The sequence below is a fragment of the Xyrauchen texanus genome, chromosome 3 (genome assembly GCF_025860055.1).
Source record: "Xyrauchen texanus isolate HMW12.3.18 chromosome 3, RBS_HiC_50CHRs, whole genome shotgun sequence".
Taxonomy (NCBI): domain Eukaryota; kingdom Metazoa; phylum Chordata; class Actinopteri; order Cypriniformes; family Catostomidae; genus Xyrauchen; species Xyrauchen texanus.
The window spans coordinates 18214911-18241676 of NC_068278.1; the positions used below are offsets into that span (position 1 = coordinate 18214911).

At 40.1% G+C, this 26766-nt stretch overlaps 3 protein-coding genes across 6 annotated transcripts in view; 2 read left to right on the forward strand and 1 right to left on the reverse strand.

The window, feature by feature from the left end:
* inpp5e (inositol polyphosphate-5-phosphatase E) overlaps window positions 1-12733 on the reverse strand; it is a 27430-nt gene extending 14697 nt beyond the window's left edge. The window contains exons 1-2 of one of the 4 annotated variants that reach the window (XM_052101950.1): window positions 11746-12484; window positions 2213-2369 (exon numbers count right to left, since the gene is read on the reverse strand). The gene's annotated coding sequence lies outside the window, so the exon portion shown is untranslated. Of the gene's footprint in view, window positions 1-549; window positions 625-2212; window positions 2370-11745; window positions 12485-12658 lie in introns of those variants that run through there. The other 3 variants (XM_052102020.1, XM_052102010.1, XM_052101994.1) reach the window with 3 other exon arrangements.
* Window positions 12623-16923, forward strand: LOC127624306 (polyunsaturated fatty acid 5-lipoxygenase-like). Its single transcript, XM_052099081.1, has 8 exons — window positions 12623-12751; window positions 13469-13650; window positions 13825-14023; window positions 15188-15269; window positions 15420-15536; window positions 15847-15950; window positions 16089-16264; window positions 16885-16923. The coding sequence occupies exons 1-8, from the start codon at window positions 12715-12717 to the stop codon at window positions 16921-16923; spliced, it is 936 nt and encodes a 311-aa protein (XP_051955041.1). The 5' UTR covers window positions 12623-12714.
* A 1723-nt stretch (window positions 16924-18646) lies between these two features.
* ptrh1 (peptidyl-tRNA hydrolase 1 homolog) lies at window positions 18647-20314 on the forward strand. Its single transcript, XM_052099093.1, is given in 5 exon segments — window positions 18647-18718; window positions 19373-19603; window positions 19821-19906; window positions 20010-20055; window positions 20138-20314. Coding segments are annotated over 5 exon segments (612 nt in total).
* The last annotated feature ends 6452 nt before the right edge of the window (window positions 20315-26766 follow it).

Consider the following 26766-nt stretch of genomic DNA (forward strand, 5'->3'; position numbering starts at 1 on the left):
CTAAAAGAGTTTGAGTTTCCCACTCATAAAAGAGCAACACAAGGCGGCGTTGAACGACCTTTTCAGGAAGCGTCTTTTTAAAGATGCCTTTCCACCCCTGTGTAGTTCCTGGATGCAGTTGATCTCTCCAGGACCGACGGTCACAGACGCTGCCTCGTGTGCCTGGGCAGTGATCACACTGAGGCGCCGTTCGTGGATGGTTCATGTACTCACTGCGAGGACATGACCATGGCGCTGGTTGGCCAGGACCATCCAACTCAGCCACGTGATTCAGTTCGCTCAGCTCCCACCTCGTTTCGGCAGTATTTGCTCCACTTCCATATGCGGCGAAAAAGCCAGTGCTTTACAGGCAGAGATCACGACTCTGCTTCTCAAGGACGCGATAGAGCCCGTCCCTCCAGCCGAGATGAAGAAGGGTTTCTACAGCCCCTACTTCATCGTACCCAAAAAGGTGGCGGGATACGACCAATCCTGGACCAATCCTTGAGTTCTCAACCGGGCTTTGCACAGACTCCCATTCAAAATGCTCACGCAGAAAAAGATTCTTACCTGCGTTCGACAGCTAGATTGGTTCGCAGCGGTAGACCTGAAGGACGCGTACTTCCATGTCTCCATCTTGCCTAGACACCGACCCTTCCTACGGTTTGTGTTCGACAGCCAGGCGTATCAGTACACACTTTATTTTGATTGTCCCAAGTAAATATTTAACTGACTATAATTGACTATTTATCTGACTATAAGTGACTTATCAACTGGCCAAGTGGAATCTATCTATCTATCTATCTATCTATCTATCTATCTATCTATCTATCTATATATATATATATATATATATATATATATATATCTATCTTTCAATGATGTAATTGCCTTTCAGTATTTTTTTACAGTAAATTAAAGATTTTGTTACATTTGGATTTTGTGTCTTGTGTTAAGTCAATTGAAAACACACTTAAACATTTGTGTTACTAATTATTTGTTCCATAACAATACAAAACTCATTTGATGTAAGTCTGCACTTTCATCTAATATTTAGTGAACATTTAAATATTAAAATGTTATTTTCATTTGTTCTTTTTAATCATTCCTAAAGACAATGGGAGCAGGAAATGATATGGTACACTATGGTTTCGGGGTCTGTATAGGCTACTACACCTGTGCATCAGTACAAGAAGAAAGTGGATCTACAAAGTGTCTGTCTCCACAGGCAGCCAGCACTTTGCTGGATCAATTAACTACATTTACACTATTTATTTATGTAGATTGTTCTTGTATACAGGGCCAGCCCATGGGTTTCTGGGGCCCCAGGCAAAATCATGAAAATGCCCCCTGCCCCGGTGTGAAAATTGTTATAACTTTAAAACAAACATAGAACCATTGAAAACGTGATGAGCATATAATTTATTTATTTATTTTATTTTTTATTTTTTTATAGATGGCACTAAAAAAGAAGCAATATATATCTCAGTAGATAACAAATAACATGTCCAATAGCTTTTTGGTAACACTTTATTTTGATGGTCCCAAGTAGATATTTAACTGACTATAAGTGAAATCAATTGGCTTGCTATAGCTAGTAAACAGTGTTTCAACAAACATTCAGTAGACTTTCAGTATCCTGTATAGATCACTATTTATGACCTTCTTACATTATGGTTGAGAACTTCAGTTCATTAAAAGGTCATTAATAAAGATCTATATACAGGCTTCTGAAAGTCTACTAAAGGTTAACACTGTTTACTAGCCATAGCAAGTCAGTCGATAAGATGTTATTTTGTTGCTGTTATACAGGCTATTGATAGTTTACTGAATGTTCATTGAAAACTGTTTACTAGATATAGCAAGCCAGTTGATAAGTCACTTATAGTCAGTTAAATAGTCACTTATAGTCAGTTAAATAGCTACTTGGGACAATCTAAATAAAGTGTTACAGTGAAAATAGAACCAAAGTGATTAAAATATTAATTGACATCCTTTTTGTGTATTCTGTCTTGAACAAGGGTAACTTGCTTATGGAGATAGTAATCATACCCCTTCTTCCACCTTCATGCTGAAAACACACATAAACATTTGTGTTACTAATTATTTGTATCATAGCAATACAAAAATCATTTGATGTAAGTCTGCACTTTCATCTAATATTTAGTGAACATTTAAATATACATTTAATAATAATATACATTTACAAATATACATAAATATAAAACATTACATTTTCATTTGTTCTTTTTCCTTATTCCTAAAGACAATGGGAGCAGGAAATGAATTGGGTATAAATTGTGGTTTCAGGGTGTGTATAGGTACGTCATGCCGGTGGCACCCCGTCCTGAGATAAAGCCGGGAGGAGTTGGATGACTCCTCACAGATACCTGATAATAAACAAGGTGAAGGAAGTGTCGTTCAGAATGATTCACAAATTTAAAAGAGACATCAATACAAACTGTTCTTTTTGTGAAGTCCGCCCAGAAACTGTTTTGCACCTCTTTTGGCATTGCTCACACACCAGGACATTTTGGCAAAACTTCAGCAGATTCATCATTGACCATATTTATAAAAACTTTGCCTTATTGTTGGAGAATGTTGTATTTTGCTTTTAAAGAAGGCAAAGTAAAGAAAAGATGTATTTCATTATAAATGTATTAATTCTATTGGCAAACTTTCACATTCATAAATGTAAATTCAGCACTAAAAAAAACTAATTTTGTACTTTTTCTCCATGAAGTTGTACATTATATTAATTCGATTTCTGGCTCCAACAACAAAAAGGCAGTTAAAACTTTTTCGTTATAATGACCTACAAGCTTCACCTGGCAAAACTCTTGCAATTTGTTTACTTATTATGTTTGAAAATTTTTATGTATATTTTGATAAGTCACTTGTGATTTGTATCCTTTTTTTGGCAATAAAGATGAAAGATGAAAAAAAAAAAAATAACGGCAGGAGGAGTGTTTAGCGGAGGGGGGCGGGGCCGGTCGGAATATCGCGCGCCCGGTCCCCAATCGGCCTGATGAGGCGCGCGAGGGATAAAGGCGGCCGGTGACGATGGTTCGAGAGAGAGAATTTCGGACATGTCCATCATATGTATGTGTATGTCCGTCGTGTGTGTGTGTGTGTGTGTGTGTGTGTGTGTGTGTGTGTGTGTGTGTGTGTGTGTGTGTGTGTGTGTGCGCGCGCGCGCGCGCGTATGTGTATATGTGTGTGTGTGTGTTCCAGTTTGACTGGTATGGATGGGTCACCAACGGCCCCTCCACCATGCGGAAACCCCCTCCCGCAAAGAAGAACCATGTCGACATCAAGTATATTATGGAAAGTCTGCCTGACCGTGATCGTGTCAGCCAGATTATAGGAACAGTTTGGGCCCTGAGTCAGTTCCAGGAGAATGAGGTTTGTCGACTGATTTGAATATACTGCATATGCACGAGTTTAGATGGTCTACATCCTACTGGTTAGCTAACACACTGAGCTGTATCAGGGAATTTTCTTGGTAAAAGCCGTATACGTGGCTGCTTAGGGACTCTCAGCCATCAGGGACCCCTGACGATGTGTACCCAAGGGGGTGCGTAGAGTCCCGGCCACATTCATTATTTCTCCCGTCATTTACTGACCCCTCTCTACTCTATTTATCAATATAAATGTCAAAAAGCCCAAAAGAAGTCTAACTTCAGCCTGTGACCCAGGGGTCGGCTGCAGGATTTCATCTGAGGGCATACACAGTAATATGACCATGTAAAGATGTGTACCCTTATTGTCTAGAGAGGTCCATTGACTTGTTTTTTAGTCAGAATCTATTCATTTATCTAATTTATTCAAAATATTTTTCATTTATTCTACATTAAAAATGCAATTCATAAATACAATGACTTGAATCCACCTCTTAAATGATGATATTGTTTGGGGGGCATTAGGTAAACAATGTCAGGGTGATACAACTTTCCTTAGATAATAATGAAGAAAAAGGTCTAATTGAAAGAATGAAATTCTTGATAAAAAAATCAGTAAAAACGTATTAAGTAGTTTGGCTGTTTAAGCCGATATCTACACTTACATGCATTCAAGATGTAAGAAATATTACTTTTTACTTGTAAACTGATGTTTCAAAACCATTTGAAACCAACATACACATATTACATTTATAATAAATTGACACATGTATTTTAAACTAGATCTTTAAAAGATTTTCCCTTGGACACCCTTATTTGTCACTGAACCATCATTTTATTTGTTTTTATTTATTTATTTTACTGCTTGCGTGACGATTTGTTGCAATGCCGACGTACAAGCACTGCAATCATAAAGTAATTTAATTTGCATTTAAACTTGTAAAAAGACAGTAAAATATTGTAATTTTCCCCCTGTTTTCCCCAGGTGTTTTTAGGGACATATCCAGACCAGTACTTCACTGAGCAATTAGTCCTAAATGCCAAGGAAACGTTCCGCAAGCAGCTAGCAAAAGTGACCCACATCATCAAGGAACGAAATGAGAATTTACCACTACCCTATTGGTATCTGTCCCCAGACAAAATTCCCAACAGTATTGCAATATGAGAAAATGTTGTGGAATAATTTCACAATCCTTTACTGAAGGGTTTTCAGCAAGTGTTAGCTTGACATATAAAGTATTCGCTTAAAAGGGTCTTACTTTTATGGAAGTATAGAGATCGTGTTGGCTGCTAACGTGTTGGCTGTCGCAGGCTGCTAACAACAGACGCCTCCCTGACGGGCTGGGTAGTGGTCTTAAGTGGTCGTCCAGCTCAAGGGGATGGAAGGGTCATCAGCTCGGTTATCACAGTAACTGTCTCGAGTTGATGGCGGTATTTCTGGCCCTGAAATACTTCCTCCAGAGGCTACCATGTCTTGGTGCGGGGTGGGCAATACAGCAGTAGTCTATTACATAAACCATCAAGGAGGTCCACGTTCACGTCAGCTAAATTTCTGGCACGTCAGATTCTCCTTGGGGCCCAGGGCAAGCCCCTGTCACTCAGGGCAGTTTATATCCCTGGATGCCCGTATGTGGGAGCAGATTTACTGTCCAGACAAGAAAATACCGACAGGTAAGTGGAAACTCCACCTCTAGGTAGTCGAAAGAATCTGGGTGAGATTTTACAGGGTAGAAGAGGACCTCTTCGCCTCTATGAACAGCGCAATGTCTCCTCTACTTCTCCCTGAGTCACCCAGCCCCCCCTGGGTCTGGACGGGATGGCACATACATGGCCCTGAATGCGTCTGTATGTGTTTTTCCCCAGTTTCTCTGCTCCCGGGAGCCTTGGCCAGAGTTCGCCAGCAAGGGTATTGCCTCTTACTGATAGTGCCGCGCTGACCGAACAAGGTATGGTTCTCGGAGCTAATAGCTCTCTTTGACGGCTCACTTGGGCAATTCCGGACAGGAGGGACCTTCTGTCTCAAGCGCAGGGGACGATATTTCATCCCCAGCCTGAATTGTGGAAACTTCATGTTTGGCCCCTGAAGGGTACCAACTGAGGGACACAGGGCTGTCACCTAAGGTTATCGAGACCATTCTTAATGCTAGGGCTCCCTCTACCAGAAGAATCTACACCAATAAATGGGGTGTCTTCAAAAAGTGGTGCAGTTCACTTGGTGCAGATCCAGTTAACTGCCAAATTTTTTCAGTTCTGGACTTTCTGCAGGGAAAAACAGTGAGCAGGCATATGCCCTGCTACTCTCAGGGTTTATGTGGCCGCCATTTTGGCTTGCCACACCTTGATGGACGGGGTGCCTTTGGGGAGGCATCCTCTACTCGCTCGCTTCAGTCGTGGAGCCATGCAACTGAGGCCTCCTGTTAGGACCAGAACTCCTTCATGGGACTTAGCAATAGTCCTGGAGGGTCTGGTTGAGACCCCCTTTGAACTTCTGCAGTGATCGTCTGACAGACTTCTGACTCTCAAGATGGTCTTTCTTATGGCGAATACCTCTCTTAAGAGGATTGGGGATCTACAGGCTCTGTCTATTTTGCCGGCCTGTTTAGAATTTGCCCCAGGTATGGCCAAAGCTATTCTGCGTCCTCATCCTGACTACCTTCCTAAGGTGCCTTTTTCGACACTACATCCTGTCACTCTGGAAGCCTTCTACTCCCCGCCGTTTTTAACGCCGGAGCAGGAAAGACTTCACAGACTCTGCCCAGTTTGTGCCCTTCAGATTTATGTCCACGCACTAGCCAGTGGTGTAAATCAGGGGAATTATTTGTCTGCTATGGGGGCCGCAACAGGGGGGCATCCGCTACCAAGCAGACTATGTCACTTTGGGTGAGGGATGCGATTGCCCTGGCCTATGAGGCACGCGGTCAAGCTTCGCCAGTAGGTGTCAGGGCTCACTCCACCAGAGGGGTCGCCTCCTCTAAAGCCTTGGCTAGAGGGGTCCCTCTGCAGCAGGTTTGTGATGCGGGAGGCTGGTCCTCTCCGCACACATTCATCAGATTTTATAGTTTGGATGTTCATGCTACTCCGGGCTCTTACATCCTTGAGTCGACATCTCAAGCTCACGTCTGAACAAGTTTGTGACGTGGCAGGCTGGTCCTCTCTGCGCACATTCATTAGTTTTTATGGCAGGCTTATGCCTGAACAAGTTTGTGATGCGGCAGGCTGGTCCTCACCACACACATTCATCGAACTTTATAGGTTAGATGTTTTTGCTACTCCGGACTCTTACGTCCTTGAGTCGACATCTCAAGCTCACGTCTGAACAAGTTTGTGATGCGGCAGGCTGGTTCTCTCCGCACACATTCGTCAAATTTTATGGTTTAGATGTTTATGCTACTCCGGGCTCTTACATCCTTGAGTCGACATCTCAAGCTCATGTCTGAGATCTCTCGCGTTCTTGTGAGCACACTTCACAACCGTAGGGGTCCAGACAGCCCCAGTGCGGCGGCGTGGGTATTGCGTTCCCAAAAGCGCTTAGCAGTGCAGCATCCTAGTGAAGCTTTTTGTAAAGGGAAAATTGCCTGTAGGCTCGACCGCCCCTGAGCCAGTGCCTGTAGCCTCGACCGTCCCTGAGCCAGCACCAGGGTTTTTGACCATGCCAGGAGCCATGACTGTCCAAGAGCCAGCGTCAGTAGCCATGTCCGTCCAAGAGCCAGCACCAGTAGCCGTGACCGTCCAAGAGCCAGCGCCAGCGCCAGTAGCTGTGACCGTCCAAGAGCCAGCGCCAGTAGCTGTGACCGTCCAAGAGCCAGCGCCAGTGGCCGTGACCGTCCAAGAGCCAGCGCCCCCCGAGCCCCCCAGGGCTCCTCTTCTCGAGCCTCCCAGGGCTCCGCCTCTCAAGTCTCTCGAGCCTTCCAGGGCTCTGCCTCCCGAGCCACCCAGGGCTCCGCCCCTCAAGTCTCCCGAGCCACCCAGGGCTCCGCCCCTCAAGTCTCTCGAGCCTCCCAGGGCTCCGCCCCTCAAGTCTCTCGAGCCTGCCAGGGCTCCGCCTCTCAAGTCTCTCGAGCCTTCCAGGACTCCACCTCTCAAGTCTCTCGAGCCTTCCAGGGCTCCGCCACCCAAGCCACCCAGGGCTCTGCCCCTCAAGTCTCTCCAGCCTTCCAGGGCTCCGCCCCTCAAGTCTCTCGAGCCTTCCAGGGATCCGCCCCTCAAGTCTCTCGAGCCGCCCAGGGCTCCGTCTCTCAAGTCTCACGAGCCGCCCAAGGCTCCACCTCTCAAGTTTCCCGAGCCTCCTACAGCTCTGCCTCCTACGGCTCCGCCTCCCGAGCCTCCTACAGCGCTGTCTCTAGAGACCTCTACGGTGCCACCTTCCTCGGCTCTGCCTTCAAAGCATTCCAGCTCACCGCATCAAGAGCCTCCCACGGTGCCACCTCCCTCGGCTTCGCCGCTAGAGCCACCCTCAGCCCCGCCTCCGAAGCCTCCCTCTGCTTCGCCTCCGAAGCCACCGAGGTCCTTCTTGGCTCTGTCTCCAGTGCCTCTTCCTGCTCCGCCTCCTGAGCCACCCTCGGCGCCGCCTCACAAGTCTTCCACAGCTCCGCCTTCGAAGTTCCCCTTGGCTCCGCCTACCACGGCTCCGTCTCCTGAGCCTCCCTCGGCTCCACCTCCTGAGCCTCCCACAGCCCGACCTACGCCTCCTTAGGCTCCACCTCCTGAGCCTCCTTCGGCCCTGCCTACGCCTCCTTCGGCGCCGCCTCCCAAATCTTCTACGGCTCCACCTCCTAAGTCCTCTTGGGCTCCGCCTCACCCGGCCCCACCAGCCTTTGCCCTGAGGCCAACTCCCAGACCTCCTGACCTGGTGCTTGCCTTGTGGCCAGCTCCCGGGCCCCCCAGGTCCGTCCCCACACTGTGATCGCCTTCCAGGCTTCCTGAACCAGCCCCTACCCGGTTGACGCCCCCCAGACCACCCGACCTGGTGCCCTTCACACACCCCCATAGACTGTTTGTTTGCCCTCTCGGCCTCCTTGCTCTGCCTGTCTGCCCCTTGTGCCCCCGTGGTCTGTCTCTGTGCCCCTTGTGCCTCCCCAGTCTCCCTGTCTGCCCTCTGTATCCCCGTGGTCTGTCTCTGTGCCCCTTGTGTTCCTCTTGGTCTATTTGTTTGCCCCTGGGTCTACCCCCTCTCTCCTCGGTCCTTTTTTTGTTAATTTCTAGTCTTTTAGGACCGTCTGGAATCCGGTCCTTTTGAGGGGGGGCTATGTTATGATCCCCTGTTGTCTGTCCTGTGTTCTCTGTCTCACTAGTCACGTTCATGTCATGTTTCCTTGTTGTCTGCTCCGTGTTTTCCGTTTCACCCGTCACCGATCCCGTTCCATGTCACATTTTCCCTGTTGTCCGCCCTGAGTCTCACTGTCCGTGTGTGAAACTGCACTTCCCACAATTCCCGGATCACACTCCCAGCCCTGATCACTGTGTTATTGTCCGCACCTGTCTGTTATTTTGTCATTACCTTGTCTGTTTAGTTAAACCCCGCTTTCTCCCCTTCCCTTTGTGGTTCGTTAACTTTCCGTGTCTCCGCTTATGTTTGGTAACACTCTCTCTGTTCGTGTTCCCTGCCAGTCTGTCTGCCCGCTCGTGGATACCCTGCTATCTATCTGTCCATCCGAGGTTACCCTGCTGTTCTTGTTCCCTTGCCTGTCTACTCGTCCGAGGATTTCCCTGCCCTCTGCGGATATCCGCTCTCCGTGTTCACTAGTATTTAGTTTGCCTTTTTCTCCCATCGTGGACTTTCATTTGTTCCTGTGTTTTGTTTATTTTGTGTTGTTACGCATAAAAGCCGCATTTGGATCCACACCCCCGTCTGCCTTCTCCTGCTTCCACACAGCATTACACCGGCACTGGGGGTAAAACGTACGACACTATCAAATCTATGTATTCAGACAACAGGTGAGCAGTTAAAATTGGCAATAAAAGAACAGAATTTTTCACTCAAGGGCGAGGAGTGAGACAGGGCTGCAGTTTGAGTCCAACTCTGTTCAACATTTACATTAATGAGTTAGCAGTGCTACTGGAACAATCTGCAACACCCGGTCTTACTCTAAATAATTTTGAAGTTAAATTTCTTCTCTATGCAAATTGTGATTTTCCAGAAAAAAGCCAGATTACAGGACACCAGATACACATTCACTCTGGGCAACACTACAATAGAACACACCCAACACTACGACTACTCCAGTCTAAAAATGAGTGCTTCAGGGGGTTTTGGTCTGGAAATGAATGCACTAAAAGAGAAAGCTAGAAGAGCATTCTATGCTATTAAGGTCAGATTTACCCAAGCTGACATTCCTGTAACAATCTGGTGTAAGATCTTTGATAGTATTAGAATGCCTATTGCTCTGTATGGAAGTGAGGTTTGGGGTCCACTCTGTATGGCAGATTACCATAGATGGGACAAACACCCCATAGAATCCCTGCATGCAGAATTCTGTAGAAACATTCTAAGAGTTCAGAGAAGAACAACTACTAATGCATGCCGGGCCGAACTAGGCAGATACCCCCTTATTATACATATTGAAAAACGATCCCTCAAATTTTGGACACACCTAAATTCAAGTTCCCCTAACATACTGCAACATGAAGCCCTTAAAACCCAAGAGCTGAAGCCTAAAACCAGTCCCCTTTGTCTGCTGGCTCTGAAACTAACAAACCCACTAACAACCAACAAACACCAGTTTCAGACCAGCACTGCTGAACAAAACCAAATCAGAATAAACCAAATCATAAAAGAAAGCAAAAATTCATATTTGGACCATTGGAAAAATGAAAGTAAAAACCAAAGCAAACTGGAATGTTATCGGGCCCTAAACAGAACATATAATCTGGCAGAATATCTGCACACTGTAAGAGATCCAAAACAGAGACTGATCCTCACCAAATACAGACTCTGTGATCACAGTCTGGCCATAGAAAAAGGCCGACACAGACAAACATGGCTTCCAAAGGAAGAACGAGTCTGTGCTCACTGTGACACGGGTGAGGTCGAGACAGAGACACACTTTCTCCTTCACTGTGAGAAATTTACAGAGCTGAGAGAGAGATACCTCCACAAACTCTCAAACCTCATGCCACAGTTTTCTAGTTTGGCAGAAACTGATCAGATGCTGGTGTTACTGGGGGAGGACCATCATGCATCAGTTGCAGCTAAATTCATTTTTGAGCTGCACACCCTCAGAAACCAATTACTGCCTTAATGTACTTCACTCACAGTACTTTTATTCTCTTATGTTCATAATGTCGTGTTAAATGCATATTTTATTTTATATTGTATAGTGTATATTGTTATTATAGTTTTAATTTTTTATTTTATCTGATTCATTACCTGGCACCTTATTTTAATTCTATCTTATCATTATTATTTGTCTTGTCATTATCTGTTTTGTGTATTAATGCTTTGGCAATATTGTATGTAAACACAATCATGCCAATAAAGTACTTTAAATTGAAATTGACTACCCCAATTGTAATCAGACTTTCTTGATTTTCAATTGCTTTTGGGCTGTTTTCATAAGTTACAAATCTCCTTCAATATTGAAGTATATTATCAATTACAATACACAAAATCACAAGGTAACTCTCTCACAGTTTTATTCTAGAAAAACCTGAATTTATCTTTTACCTCAAACCTGCCCTATGACCTAAATAAATTTGAATGAAACCATGGGTGGGGGAATTTCATGCTTTCCTTGTTCTTTTTCCTCTTTTCTAAAGAGAATGGGAGCACTGTACATCTGTGATAGCAGAATGTGGATCTACAAGGTGTCTTTTTCACAGGCAGCCAGCTCTGTGCTTGCTCAATGAACTACATTTACACAATTTATTTATGTAGATTCGATTTGTATATCAATGCAAGCAGAATGTGGATCTACAAGTGTATTTTGTCACACAAAATTTTGCAATTAATCGCATAATTTCTGTTGATGTAGTTAATCGCGATTAACCACAGATTTAAAAAGTGCTTAAATCTGACAATACATTTACTTATTTTCTTGTCATAATTAATTTATTTCAATCTTAGGAAAGAAAGCAAAACAATATAGAAATATAATGCTTTATTAACATTTTCCAATAAATGCTTCAACAATTTAAAGACATATAATATCATGAACATTAAACGTTTCCCAAAATCTAAGTGGGAGTTTGACAAATTGAAAGAACTAGTCCCCACATAGGTTATGTTTTGTACATCAGATAGTATTAAGAGGTCCTTTCTCCATCATTTTATCAGTGACAGAGAAGCGCTGTCAGAGATTCTTTTATTTACTGAGATAACAACCTGTGCGGCTCTATCATAGTAGAGAGTGTAAAGGCTGAAACTTACTTCAAGCAAGTATGCAAACGTGAGCTCTTGTCCAAAGCATGGCCAATACGTGTTCCCGTTGTAAATTACGTGCGCTCTTGCATTGCTCTGGTGGTCTCGTGTTATTTTTCTCTAAAAGAGTTTGAGTTTCCCACTCATAAAAGAGCAACAGACAGCGGCATTGAACGACCTTTTCAGGAAGCGTCTTTTTAAAGATGCCTTTCCACCCCTGTGTAGTTCCTGGATGCAGTTGATCTCTCCAGGACCGATGGTCACAGACGCTGCCTCGTGTGCCTGGGCAGCGATCACACTGAGGCGCCGTTCGTGGATGGTTCATGTACTGACTGCGAGGACATGACCATGGCAGCGTTGCGGTCACGGCTCGCCTCCCTCAGGGTTAATCCGATGAAGGCGATTTGGGGATCACGGTGGGCTTGGTTTCGCCGGGTAAATCCCCAGGAACATTCCACCCCCAACACGTTCGACTGCTTCTGTCCGAGCTCTGGATGAGTGCGGCTCGACTCTCTCTTGAGCCCTTGAAAGTGGATGATGATGTTGTGGTTGTATCTATCTACCCGGTACTCCCCTCCAAGGCCTATAGGACAATGTCGTAACTGACCTTGAAAGCCTACAGCGCCATCGGACAGGCCGCTTCCGGACCCGCGACTGCTCAGCCCCTGCAAGCCAGTACTGACGAGTTCTGAAGATGCCTCTTTAGGACCTCTTCCTCAGTCTCTAAACTGCCCCCTGCCGGGTGCGCGGAGCAAGGTAAATGCTTTGAGTCTTTTCTCAGCACCTGCTATTATTCCCCCCCCCCCCCCACACACACAAAAAAGGTGGCGGGATACGACCAATCCTGGACCAATCCTTGAGTTCTCAACCGGGCTTTGCACAGACTCCCATTCAAAATGCTCACGCAGAAAAAGATTCTTACCTGCGTTCGACAGCTAGATTGGTTCGCAGCGGTAGACCTGAAGGACGCGTACTTCCATGTCTCCATCTTGCCTAGACACCGACCCTTCCTACGGTTTGTGTTCGACAGCCAGGCGTATCAGTACACACTTTATTTAGATTGTCCCAAGTAAATATTTAACTATAATTGACTATTTATCTGACTATAAGTGACTTATCAACTGGCTTGCTATATCTAGTAAACAGTGTTTCAACAAGGTTATTTGTTGTTATTTTGAATAAGTACATTATTCAAGGTTATTTTGAATAAGTATTAACGTAACTAATCAAAATAACCTTACAGTTTTATTAATTTTAGCCAAATTGTACCTTATGCCACAAATATTGTTAAAGGGGCTTAACTTGTATTGAACTCGGAAACTAGATCTATCTATCTATCTATCTATCTATCTATCTATCTATCTATCTATCTATCTATCTATCTATCTATCTATCTATCTATCTATCTATCTATTATGTAATTGCCTTTCACTATTTATTACAGTAAATTAAAGATTTTGTTACATTTGGATTTTGTGTCTTGTGTTAAGTCAATTGAAAACACACTTAAACATTTGTGTTACTAATTATTTGTACCATAACAATACAAAACTCATTTGATGTAAGTCTGCACTTTCATCTAATATTTAGTTAACATTTAAATATTAAAATGTCATTTTCATTTGTTCTTTTTAATCATTCCTAAAGACAATGGGAGCAGGAAATGAATTGGGTATAAATTGTGGAGCAGGAAATGAATTGGGTATAAATTGTGGTTTTGTGGTGTGTATAGGCTACTTCACCTGTGCATCAGTACAAGAAGAATGTCGATCTACAAAGTGTCTGTCTCCACAGGCAGCCAGCTCTGTGCTGGATCAATGGAACTACATTTACCTGACTCTGGTGGGCACGGAGGGATCCAGTGCCAGAACTCTGCTAGATAAATCCTTTTTTGATCATTTCAAAAGAGGCACGGTAAGAAATATTTGATGTTTATTAGTTTGTTCAATTTTTCTCTGTTCAAAGTGCATCATAATTGTGCTGATGCAGGGTGGCTTATTTTGAATTGGTCTGTACTGATCTTTCCAAAACTATTTGGGAAGGAATTTTTTCATATAGCATGTCATCTAACAAAACATTTCTTTCAAGGAGAGAACATTCATCATCAATGTAAAGGAGAACCTCGGAGACATTGTGCTTGTGAAACTTGAGAAGGAGAGATTCGGCATCAATGACCAGTGGTATTGTAGATATGTCATAGTGACGACACCATCTGGAAACTGCTTGGAGTTTCCCTGTTATCACTGGCTAGTAGATGCAACGGGAGTGGTTCTAAGAGAAGGCACAGGTAAGTGTCGACAGTCGACTTGATGTGTCAAGTTATTTATTATTTTCTAGTTAAGCAATAGATTAAGTTTTGAGAGGTGTACGCGGAGTGCCTGCAACCCCTTCAGCCATGACTATTCACAATAGCACGGTTTAAAATGCATTATTGCTTTTAAAAAACGGTAACCACACAATAAAATATTAAGGACAAAAATGTTTAAAGTGTTATTTATTTTAGTAAAATGCAATGCCATCCTAATGCTAGAAGAAATAGTCTTGACAGTTAGAACGTTGCTATTTGTAACACACCTCATCTGATGGAGCTCAATTTAAGACAGAGACGAGGAACTGCGTTCTTGTTTGTCATAGCACAATAAATAGATAGTAGGCCTATGCCCTCTGCTTATTGGCAACTTGAATAGGCATCTACACACACAAACATCTGCTTCTCCCAGCATGAAAAAAAAAACGTTCTTAACTGGGAGAGAGGAGTGATCACACAGTTTAAAGTTGCATTCAGTAACTTTTGTCTTTGTGTCATCTTGGACTTACATTGACACTGAGCGGCTTGGATGCAGCGTCATCTAAAATCAACAATTGTAGACACTATTCACAGTCAGCAATGATTACTTTAATCAATGAGTGAAAATGTCAAATAACAGTTACTGAGATTGAGTAGTATTCGGTTGGTCATGTGATTATAAAATGGCAGCCCTCATGTGCTGACCCTCTCCATGTAGAATAAAACCGCTTTTATAAGGTTACTGATATGACTGGAGTCGTCATGATTTCCTACAGATATTGTAAAATTACAGTTCATATCTTCAGGAGTTAGGAGAGTGGAATGACCTACTTGTATCTAAAATCACCAGCAGGGGTCACACATACTTCACTAATAATTAATAAACCACAAATTTTCCTGAAAGACACAATTAATTGAACAGGTTTGAAAGTGTATTTTCTGTATGTCTGTGTGTGTGTGTGTGTGTGTGTGTGTGTGTGTGTGTGTGTGTGTGTGTGTGTGTCTGTGGGTGTGTTACATATACAACAAAAATAATGATTATTTATTGCTTCTGCGTAAAAAAAGCAGTTTATTGCCCAATCGGCTTCTAGGACCAGAATATACATTTTATAACTTTGAATAAAGCATGCTGTAATTTTTGTGTGTGTGTTCGTGTTCATTTAGCTCAATTGCCTCAGGATGATAAAAATGAAGTTACAAAAGTGCAACGGCGTGCTGAACTGGAATGCCGGCAAAACATATTCAGGTTTGATGTGACCACATGTTTTACAGTTTAATGTGTCAACACAAAAATACCAACATTATACTTAAAAAAAAACTCATTTGTTCATGATTGAATGTTATTCTTGGTGAATTTGTAATTGAAAAATAATTTTTGCCTTTTTTTTATATATAGATGGAGCCAGTGGCGTCCTGGCTACCCCATGAGTATAGATGACAACCACAATCTTCCACAAGATTTGAAGTTTGAAACAGATAAAACTGTTGACTTTGATCTGAATATTTTCAAGGCGTAAGTTGAAGTAAATGTGTGTCATGGTCATGATTTAACATTGAATGTATTAATTCAGAGGTGAAAAAAATGGAGAAACAAGTCACAGAAACAAGTTGATTATGATTATTTTCTACTAGTTGTAGCTAGTGGGTGGAAAGGTGGGAATGATTCTAGGGGCCTACAGGTCCAGTTGGGCCCCACAAAAATGTCTAAACTGTATTTTTTTAAAAGGTAAGGGTCCCGGAGTAATTTACAGTCAGGGGGCCCAGAATGACATTTTACAGCATTGCCAGACACTCTATGATTGTACATAAACTGGCTGTTTCAGGCAATCGAATGAATTTATTAACAAAATTGAGGAAAAGTTCCAACCTTGGGAAGGATTTGAAGATTTTAAAAAGGTTAATGTGATTATGAAGAACACTGTGCCAGGTTTGTGCCCTTATTTCTTTAGTCAGAATTCTCTTATTAAAAAAAAACATGCTTGTGTAAAATCAGCAAGGTGAAAATACAGATCAATATAGTAAAACTCATGGGCAGTAGACTTTATTATTCTCTTTGTCTGAACAGAGTATCTGATGGACAACTGGAATGATGACTCCCTGTTTGGATATCAGTTCTTAAATGGCTGCAATCCTGTCATGATAAAGAAGTGTGAGAAACTTCCAGCAGAAAAGTTTCCAGTCACAGAGGAGATGGTGAAGGGCTTCCTAAAGAGAGGTCTCACTCTACATGAGGAATTAGAGGTTCTAAAACAAGATCCATTACTGTAAAACAGTTTATCACTAATCAAATACCAAGACATGCGTTTTGTTTACCCTTCTGAAAAGACCAGCATGAATTTCCATGCCGGTCTAGACTGGTTATTGCTGCTTAAGTGCTGGTCTAGCTGGTGGACCAGAATACTGTTGCCAAATTACTAATTACTTATCCAAAATTGTAATCAAATAACACATTTACTGATTACTTCATTGAAAAAGTAATCACATTACTAATTTTCAGTTACTTTCTAAAAACACTTTTTACAGAAAAGTGTTTGTTTTTCCATTCAATTGATTCAAAACAATGTCTACATATTCTCCTTTTTATTTTCTCATGCTAGTCATTTTTGAAATATGTGTAACCCAAGTAGTGTACGTAAATGAATTAACTGAATTGTCGTGTCTCAATACTTTTGAACTAAAAGTTATATAAAACACAACAACAAGCTATGCTGGTGTTTTGCAGAAATTAGTAAATGTAAATCGCCAACCTAATGTTCTGAAACCCTAAAATGATAAAATAATTCTTATTGAACTGTACACAGTTATTCTTTCACATGGTTACTCCATGGTTTCAATATTAAATAAATAGCTCTGTATTACAGGCAGGAAATATTTACATCGCAGACTATGAAATACTCTGAAATAATGAAATAAAAAGTATTTGGCTGGACTCCATTTTCTTCATAAAACTTACGCACCCTCTGTGGATCACTAAAAACACCTGACGAAGATGGAAGCCTCTGCACCATATTACTTGCAATTGTTGTGAAGAAACTATTAAAAGTATCTGCCACCACTTTTTTATCATATACTATGGACCCATTAATATCGAAGCCTATTTTACCTTGTTTTTGCTTAGGGTTCTCTTTTGTCCCCAAAGGCCTATAAGAGTTGCCCACAATTTCTTTGGATCCTTTTTATGCTCTTCAATTTTAGACACAAAATCCTTTTTCGCCTCATCCACCATTCACTGAACCTTATTTCTAAGTACTTTGTATTCTTTAAAAAGAACAGACAGTTTGCTTCTTTTAAACTCACTTAAGGTTTTATCCCTTAAGTAAATGGTGTCCAAAATATCATTCTTTATCCAAGGCTGTGATCTTTGTTTAATCCTGGTCTCTTTTAATGGGGCTATCTTATCAAGTATTTCCAAGAAAATAGATTGAAAGCAATCCCATGCTGAATCAACATCACATATGTTGGTAATTTCCATCCAGTTGGTATTATTAAGTATGTCCTGAATGTTATTAACATTATACCCTTTTAAACTTCTGCTCTTCACAGATTTGTGACATTTAATCTGAGCCCTATTAACTTTCCTGGTGCAAAAAATGGTCACTAATTCCATACACAATTACCCCACTTTGTAGGATTTTACTTGTGTCAGATACAATGATGTGGTCAATAGCAGTTTGGCTATGCTCAGTTATTTTGGTTGGAACACTAATTAATTGGGTTAGACCATGCATTTTCAGAAAATCACATACAATACAATAATTTGCCTACAGATTAAAAGGGGACTTAAAATCATTAGGCCTGCATCCTGCTGAACTCAGATCATTCTCATTCAAATAAAATGGCCAAAGAAATGCATGCAGTTACAGTCTCCAGTTATCTTTATCAGTTTCTGTGGAGCAAGGGAGTGGCTAGTGACTTTGTAATACCACTAGCCACAGTGGCCTGGGAGTAAAAATTACCATATTTAGGCACATGGTGTGAATATTTCTATCATTGTTTCAAGAATTACAACTGCCCCACAGTTGTGGTGTGATTTCCAATACATTTTTTTCAAAGATTAGTGCACTTGTAATTTGATTTTTGAAGATAACAGAAAAATCAAGGGAAATCACTTGTGAACAGAATATTTTAATCGTGCGTCATTTCCAATCAAGCTACAATTTTGCCAAATTATATAAAAATAAGAATGCATAGGATACATCAAACATAGATATTTTCTTTCATAGCTGACGTTTTGTCATTTAAAATAAATAATTCCACCACATTCATTTTCAACACAGAATACTGTTGCACAAAATACAGAATTTGAGATGTTGTGAAAATGTCACTGTGGTAGGAATTTTAGGAAACATTACATAAATCTCCTCTGATGCATGTCTACACTGTTGGGCATCATTGGAACACACGGCAACAGTGGCGGCCCCTGTACCAAATTAATTATATTATTCAAATATCAAAAAGAACTGTAAACAAAGGAGTCAAAGACTGAACAAAATACCAGCAATAAACCAAATACATAAATCCCAACAGAACAAAACATCCAACAATTATTCAAGTGTGTGTGTAAGAGAGAGTTAAGGCAGGAAAGTTTATGGATGGTGCACGCTGGTTCACGGAGAGTTTGCGATGTACCTGAACGACGACTGTGGGCAAGACTGCAGGACGCAGAGTGAGAGTCCAACAAACGAGAATAAAAAGGTCAGAAGAATCAAGGATTCACCAGGCGCTTCCAAATTAGACCTTAAATTTTAACCGTCACACCTCGACCATGGAGATGTTCGGCGCTAGAAGATCAAATGAACTCATGCCACTCCACTTTCACTCAAGAAGTGCAATCAACGGTGATGAAAAATCCAAGCCTCACTCTCTGGTGATGAGCAGTTTGTCAAATTAGTCCCTTTGTTGTTCCTGCCTCTCTCCTCCGATCGCGTTCATAATACACATCACAGTACACAAAACAAATTTCTTTCTGCTTACATCAGCTTGGCATACCTCGACTTCACCTCTAACCTGTCTCATGGTTTGTCATGAACAACCATCTTCCTGGTTACCTCTATAGTTGCCTTTATTGTTGACACCTGGTAATCTGATGAGCAGCCATTTTAGTTGGTGGTGGTGGATCCTTAAAGGGGCAGTGCGCAGTTCTGCTCTGCCGCAACACACACAAAAAAGTTAAATAATATTTTAACGAAACATTACTTTTCTAGATGTCCATGGTGCTAAAAGTGCCAGAAGAAACACCCATATACTATTGAATAGTACGATACAGCATTTCTAGTGCAGAATGACTATTCTAATCAGGGCCTGAGGACTCATGATTGAATCAAGTTGTGTATTTCTTTTTTGTTTCAGTTTGTAGATCTGGGAAATCCTGGCATGAATAGCTCTCCACATAGTGTTGGTGTGGCTGTTCTCACAACATTAGCTGAAAGATTGGGAGCATTGGATGACTGGAGATCAGACCAACATGTGTCAGGTTAGGTCATTGTATCAGAGCTTCAAGATATTCAGTTGGTTTTACTATGGCCCAAATTGCTCATGAACATCAATGGCATGAGCGTGGCAAAAGCTGGTGCGAGACACGTTGTATTGTTTTATATTGGCATAACTGGTCTCTGGTTGATTACATCTACATGTTTTAAACTGTAAGACTGTTCCACCTACTTCATTTTCATTTATGCTGTTTTTCTAATGTGAAAATCTGAATTTATGTATGTATATACTGTTTGTTTATTTATGTGTATGTATATATATGCCCATTATTTTTTCTTACTATTAGTTACCTTTGTTAATTGTTCAGCCAGAACATATTCTCTTGATTCATGGCGAGCTTGACAAACCGCTTGGAAAGTTCAGCATTTAACACAGTGGAAGTTCAAGTTGAAAGTAAACATTGATTCTAATTTCTCCCATAATACAGTATGTGTAATATTATTTCATTTTAATTTGCCAATTGGTCTGATCTTGTCTCACATTCATTTACTGCCAGGGGTCACAATGGTGTGAGATCATGTGTGGATTGCCTTCATACTGATGTAAGTAAGCAAATGTTTTTATAGAGCAAAACTGTAATTTGCTGCAACATTCATAATAACAACACACACCTTGTGCCTGCAGATAATGCCATGACCATCAGGTAAAACATTTGTTGATCATCAAGTTTTGGGACATTTTTCACAAGAGAAACCAAAAGTTCTGGACTATGTCATGAAGCAGAGTGTGGATGTTCTGCTGACATATCTCACAGACACGCATCCCCAGACTTACCCAGCAGAGGGAAGGAGAGTGTCATGAAAGAATATAAAAGGACAATTTCACCTCCTCAGGACATCACAGAAGAGCAGAAACAGAACTGAGCTCCTGTTACCATACAAAATATATTTATATAACTGTTTTGGTATGATGCAATGATCCCAAGTTGAGGGAAGGAGAGCATCACCCAAGATAAAGAATGGACTCTTTGACCACCATAGGTCAGCCCACAGAAGGGCAGATGCAAAATGACATCATGTTACGATAAATGGCGTTTTTGATTACTGTATCTCTGTTCTGAAGGAGTTGAGTTTTGTTAGGATATGGTGTTTAATATCTGTGAGAGGTACCATCAGTATAGGACTTCCATCTTTTGAAGTTTAGAAGATTTATTTGGATGCAACATCCTATAGTTTGAGTATTTCTGTAACTGCTGATCTCCTAGGATTTTCACACACAACAGTCTCTAGAATTTACTCAGAATGGTGCCAAAAACAAAAAACATCCAGTGTGCGGCAGTTCTTCACCTTGTTGATGAGAGAGGTCACCGGAGAATGGCCAGACTGGTTCGAGCTGACAGATAGTCTTCGGTAACTCAGATAACCACTCTGTACAATTGTGGTGAGAAGAATATAATGTCAGAATGCTATTCTGAGATGTGGGTTAGTGCTATTTTGGCAGCATGAGGGGGACCTACACAATATTAGGCAGGTGGTTTTAATGTTTTGGCTGATCGGTGTATAAATTATATATATAAGTTCTTATAAATGTACATACTCCTTGCAGAATCTATATATAATATACTGTATATATTCACAAGCCCCCTAAAAAAAAATGTCAAGGTTCAGAAAGTAACTTCTCTTTATAACGTAATATTGCATAATTGAATCAATCATGTCCACAGCACATACACATTTACCATTTAAATACATTGCATAAGGACAATTACATTTCTCTCTGTCAGCACTCTGCATGTCTGTTATAATGTACTGTATTATAGGCCGTGTAGTCAAATTGTTTCATAACAAACGTTAAAAAAAAATGATCAATGATTAAATAACCCACTCCTGTAATCGCACTATAAAACTCGGTTCTGATTAATAAAGTATATGAGGACTGCAAATGTTATGAAAATTTTAATAATCAGTGATATAAATAAATCCTATGTGGAGCTTTCTGACAGGTTTGGGGTGTTGAAGGCTACTAACTGAGAGCACTACCAATCTAAGTGTCAAAGTTTTATGCAAATACAAAAACATACACTCAAAAAATACTGGTTTCAGAATAACCCAAATCGGGTTGTTTTTAGCTCAGCCGCTGTTTACATATGGGGCAGAACACATGTTGGGCTAAACTAACCCAGCAAGTAGGGTTGTTCATTTTAACCCAGCAAATGTGTTATTTATTCAACCCAAATGCAGGTTCATTTTTACAGGGATGCTGGTTTAATTTGATATCATAAAAGGTTAATATACAGACTGTTTCATCCTTAAAGAATATTGTAAAATGAACCACACAATAAACAAATGCGTAAACAGTAGCTCCTTTATTTTTGGGAGAATATAAATACATTTAATAAGTACATTTAAACAATTTTACAAATGTCTTAATAAACAGTATGTAGAACAATAAAGTAACATTTACAATTAAATGTTAAATACACTAGGTGTTAAAAACAATAAACACCCATTGTATTATTTCAAGGAAATTTCACCCAAGAATGAAAAATCTCTCATTTACTCGCCTTCATCCCAGATGTGTTTGCCTTTTTTCTGCTTCTAAAATTATTAGTTTTTGTTCAGAATATCTCAGCTCTGTTGGTCCATTATATGCAAGTGAATAGTGGCCAGAACTCTGAAGCTCTAAAAAGTACATAAGGGCAGCATGAAAATAATCTATAAGACAGTTGTTAAATCTATGTCTTCAAAAGTCATATGTGGGTGAGGAACAGTTCAATATTTAAATAATTTCTTACTCTAAATCTCCCCTTTCACTTCTGAAAGAAAAACCTAACAGGTGCCACATGTGACTTTTAGATGTGAAAGTGAAGATTTATAGTGAGAAAAAAAGGATTTAAATACTGATGTGTTTCTCACTTTCACAGTCATTTAACCACTGGAACCATATGGACTGCTTTTATGCTGCATTTATTTGCTGTTTGGAGATTCAAATTTGGATCATCATTCAGTTGCATTGTACCTAGAGAGCTGAAATATTCTTAATTTGTGTTCTGCACTAAGTCATACACATCTGGAAATGCCTGAGAGGGAGTAAATGATGAAAGTTTTTATTTTTGGGTGAACTAGCCATTTAAATGTCTATTATTAGAAAAAAATTATGTAAGGAATTAATAAAATCCATAAAATTAATTTGATTAAAATTAGAATTTACATTTTCTATGTGCAGGCCTGTTTTGCTGAGTGTAGGGTTTAAGGAATTATGGCCTTGACATCTCCACCATATTTGTTCCAACCTACAAAAAGACAATGAGAAAGAAAAGCAAAAAGGTTAAAGAAAGATATCAATCCATAATGTTGGCAAATAACAGACAGTCATCAGAATACTGGAAGCATGGTGAATAAATGTTTATGTACAACGACAGGTCGAAGTTTCCACCAGTTTGTGATTTTTCAAGCAAGTGTTTGCCTCACTAGTGATTGTTTTAAAGTACAAAAAGATTATAATATTCGATGTCTCATAAGTTATTTATTCATTAATAGTTATCTTGCATCCGGTGTAGACAGGGTGAAACAGGACATGACAACTAAATGAATCATGTAGGTGATATTTTGGATTACAAATGTCAAATTTTGCCAAAGGAGTAATTTGCTACACTGACACAAATCTTATTTCACAGAATAAATCCTCCAATTTGTCCGCAATGAGTACCGCTCACTCCTGGGCTGTTCTAACAGAATGATCTCACATAAAAATCGTCAAGTGCGTGCCGATTTTTCTTTAGACGAAATCGGTGTATCATGTTGGTTCTGACGCCATCACTGGGTTGTCATCAGGGTGGAGGGGGTGTAGTTTCAACTGTCAGTGAAAATGACCCACTAACCCAGCAGCTGGGTTTAAAAAAAAATAACCCAGCATTTTTTAGTGTTTAAGAGAACTGTTGAAAAAATGCTTCAAAGAAACATTTTCAACATTCCAGCTAGTTAAACTTTAGCACCGTCCCTTAGCTATCTTTTATTATGGACCGTTCCCAGTTTTTGTGAATGGTCACTCACAGCTCTAACAATACTTAGGCCAGAGGTCACTGGCAGGACTGGACACACAGGCTAATACAAATGTGCAAATGTATTCAGGGTAATGTTTTGAGCCTCCTAGGGGTCTTTCCTGTTTTACCAAAAATATTTTAGGTAATAGCTTACATAAAGCCATTGCATAGAGAAAAAGTCATTTTGATTTTGTCTCCACAATAACTGAAAAACAAAAATCAGCAAATTTGCAGCCCATAAAACATTTGCTTTAAATTTTAAATGAGAGGGAAATACTTCAGCATGCCTTTTCAAGCGCCTGTAAAGGACTTTATTTTAAGAGAACTTTCTTGTTATGAGATCAGTTGACATTACAAAATAGCTTTTATTCCAGTGTTTCTTTATGCCCCTGTAAAACACTTTACTTATGAACTGTTAATGAACAATTCCTTTGTGGTAAAGTGCCAGGTAATCCCTGACACGAGTGGCTTTTGAGAGCACATAATAAAGGGAAACGTCATCGAGGACACAATGCGTGACGGCACAGTACAGACACTGCTGGATTGTAATTGCGATGGGCAAAAAATAGAGTCTTGTTTCTTTAAGAGGTGACTGGTCCCAGCGCAGCTGCTGGTCAGTGCGCCGATTGAGACAGTGGATACTCGTCCCCTTCTCATCACAATGGCCATTTATCACTCTGTGATGTGTTATTCAAATCTCGTACCAAGCGACCACCGACCCCACTCTCGCGCTCGCCGTTTATTTAGGAAGCTGCGCAATTGTCACGGGAGTCTTCGGACACATCCTTTGGACAGAAATGCTGGCAGTCCATTGGATGCGAGTTCGCTAAGGCACTTATTGTATGAATCGGAGTCTTGTTTGGATCCTCACTATCATGGACTTTGAGTGCCACACGTCGTGCCTTAAATGCACGGAAGAACTTTCTGCATTTTATTTTGCGCATTAGTCCAACACAGATGAAGTTGGAGACGCGTGAGTCAAAGCACCTTATGGAGGAATTTGACGCACAGCATGATGTTTCTTCTTCTTTTATTTTCTTCCTTTTTTTTTTGGTCTTCCACGCTTGGTCAGAAAACGGAGCATCTCACAGGTGCAGAAATGGCGAATCGCCGAGCAAATACACGATCAGCTGAAGAAAGTGCCTCATGATGGTGCAGCACAACCCTCCTCATGATCATCATCACATCGACAAAGCTTGCTGATTTCTTCCACGAGAAAAGGAGAATTTTATAAATTGCTTTAGGTAAAATTAATTATTTGTTTTACTGGAACGAATTTAGGCTACATGATGATATTTTATGATTAAGCTATTGCTAAACCTTATTTCTCCGTTAAACCGGATTTAAATTAACCTTTATTATGTAAATGACCGAAACAACATCAAACTCTAATAAGTCTGTAGTGATATTGTTTTTGATAAGATAACAACACTATATGGCTACAGTGTATTCAGCGTTGATTTCGTTGCGTGCTATTGTGGAATATCTCAATTTAACGGAGAAACATTATAATGTAATTTGATCGCAAAAGAGTTTAAAATATATGTAAAATATAGCCGACGTATTAAAAGCCGACAGGCCATAATTCTCCAGTAAACAGTGTGGTTCACGGCCTAATTTCCCCACCAACGAGCAGAAAACACACGAGGACACACACACGCATGGATGCTGAATCGTCTGAATATATGCAGTGGATGTATTTAAACAGTGGTGCTGTGTGTGGAAATATGAGCCCAAGCAGTTGATTGTCCAAACGCAATTCTTGTAAAATGTCAAACGATAAGTCGAGAATTGTGCATGGACATCTGTTGCTGGAGGTTCCCATGCATCTCCCATCAGCACTGGTGATCATATCAATTGTAGTCTATATATGTAGGCCTATTATTATTATTATTATTATTATTATTATTATTATTATTATTATTATTATGATATAATGTTATTATTTCATATTGAAGAACTGTTTAATATTGATATTTAAAACGGAATGTTAAAGGAAACCGTTTATTTGACTTAATTGTCTGACTGTTATATCAGTCTATTAAAAGCAATACTTTCTCAATTGATTCGTTTGTTGTATTTCATGTGATTGTTTGTAGTTGATGTGTTGAATTGACAATATAAAAACGGGTTTGCCTAAAATGTAGCTTCATAACACGGAAGCATTAGATAGGCTACATTTCGTAGGCTTAGATGATTTGCTTATTTAATCATTTATTTGTTTATTTTAATAATTCATTTTTGTATTTAATAATTAGGCCTATATATGTTGTTGTTGTTTTCATTTGAATTTTCACACGCGACTATTTTCCGTTGGTTTGTTTGGATTTCTAAAGCTACAAAACATTAAAAAAAAAAACAGGCCAATAGGCTACTGTACCACACAGCACGCTTGTCTCTTTTGGAATAAATATATAGCCTATATAGGCCTATACTTGGGCTATGTAAAATACATGCACAAAAGTAGGTTGGATTCACTAGATCTCCTGCATAATTATCTACGTATGTTTTTTTAAACAACGCAGAACAAAAATACTTCATCCACAGCCGATATTTCCATTAGGCCTACCTCATTAAAATTACTTCATGAAAAATGTTTTCAAATTAAATGTTTATAAAATCAAAGTTGTTTAAATTAATATATATTTTTTAAGCATCATAGCATTATTATAGACAGGAGTTTTACTATTTTGTCACATTTACTGCCAATGGAGGAAGTGTCCGGTACAGATTTGAGGATTACGAAGAAAAAAGCGTGTTAATCCAATTGGATTAGTAAGATTAGTTTTACGCGCAAATCAGATCGTTTGATCTTTTAAAAGGAGCCATTTATAACATTAGTAAAGCATTAAAAGAATGCATTGTTTTTTATTCAAATGCACAATACTTTTTTACTTTTAACAACAACAACAATAATAATAATAAACACTTTCCTGAGACATGATATCAGTAGCCTATAGCCGACTATTTGACTGCTGCTGTTGAATACGTTGTTCTCTTCTTTAAGCCACGATAAAATAGTTATTAAATAGCAATCAAATTAGATTTAAATGTATTAGGTTTAAAACATTTTACAATATCTACTTCAAAATACATTTTGCTATGCTAAGCAATAATTTATATTTGACATATGACATGTTCAGCAAAATAATTATTCAATGTGTATTCAAAGTAATACTAGCCTATATTTTTGATCAATGCTATTGTCATTTTATTTTATTCCATTCACATGTTTATATTAATCTGGTAGATCCTTCTCAATATTGTTTAG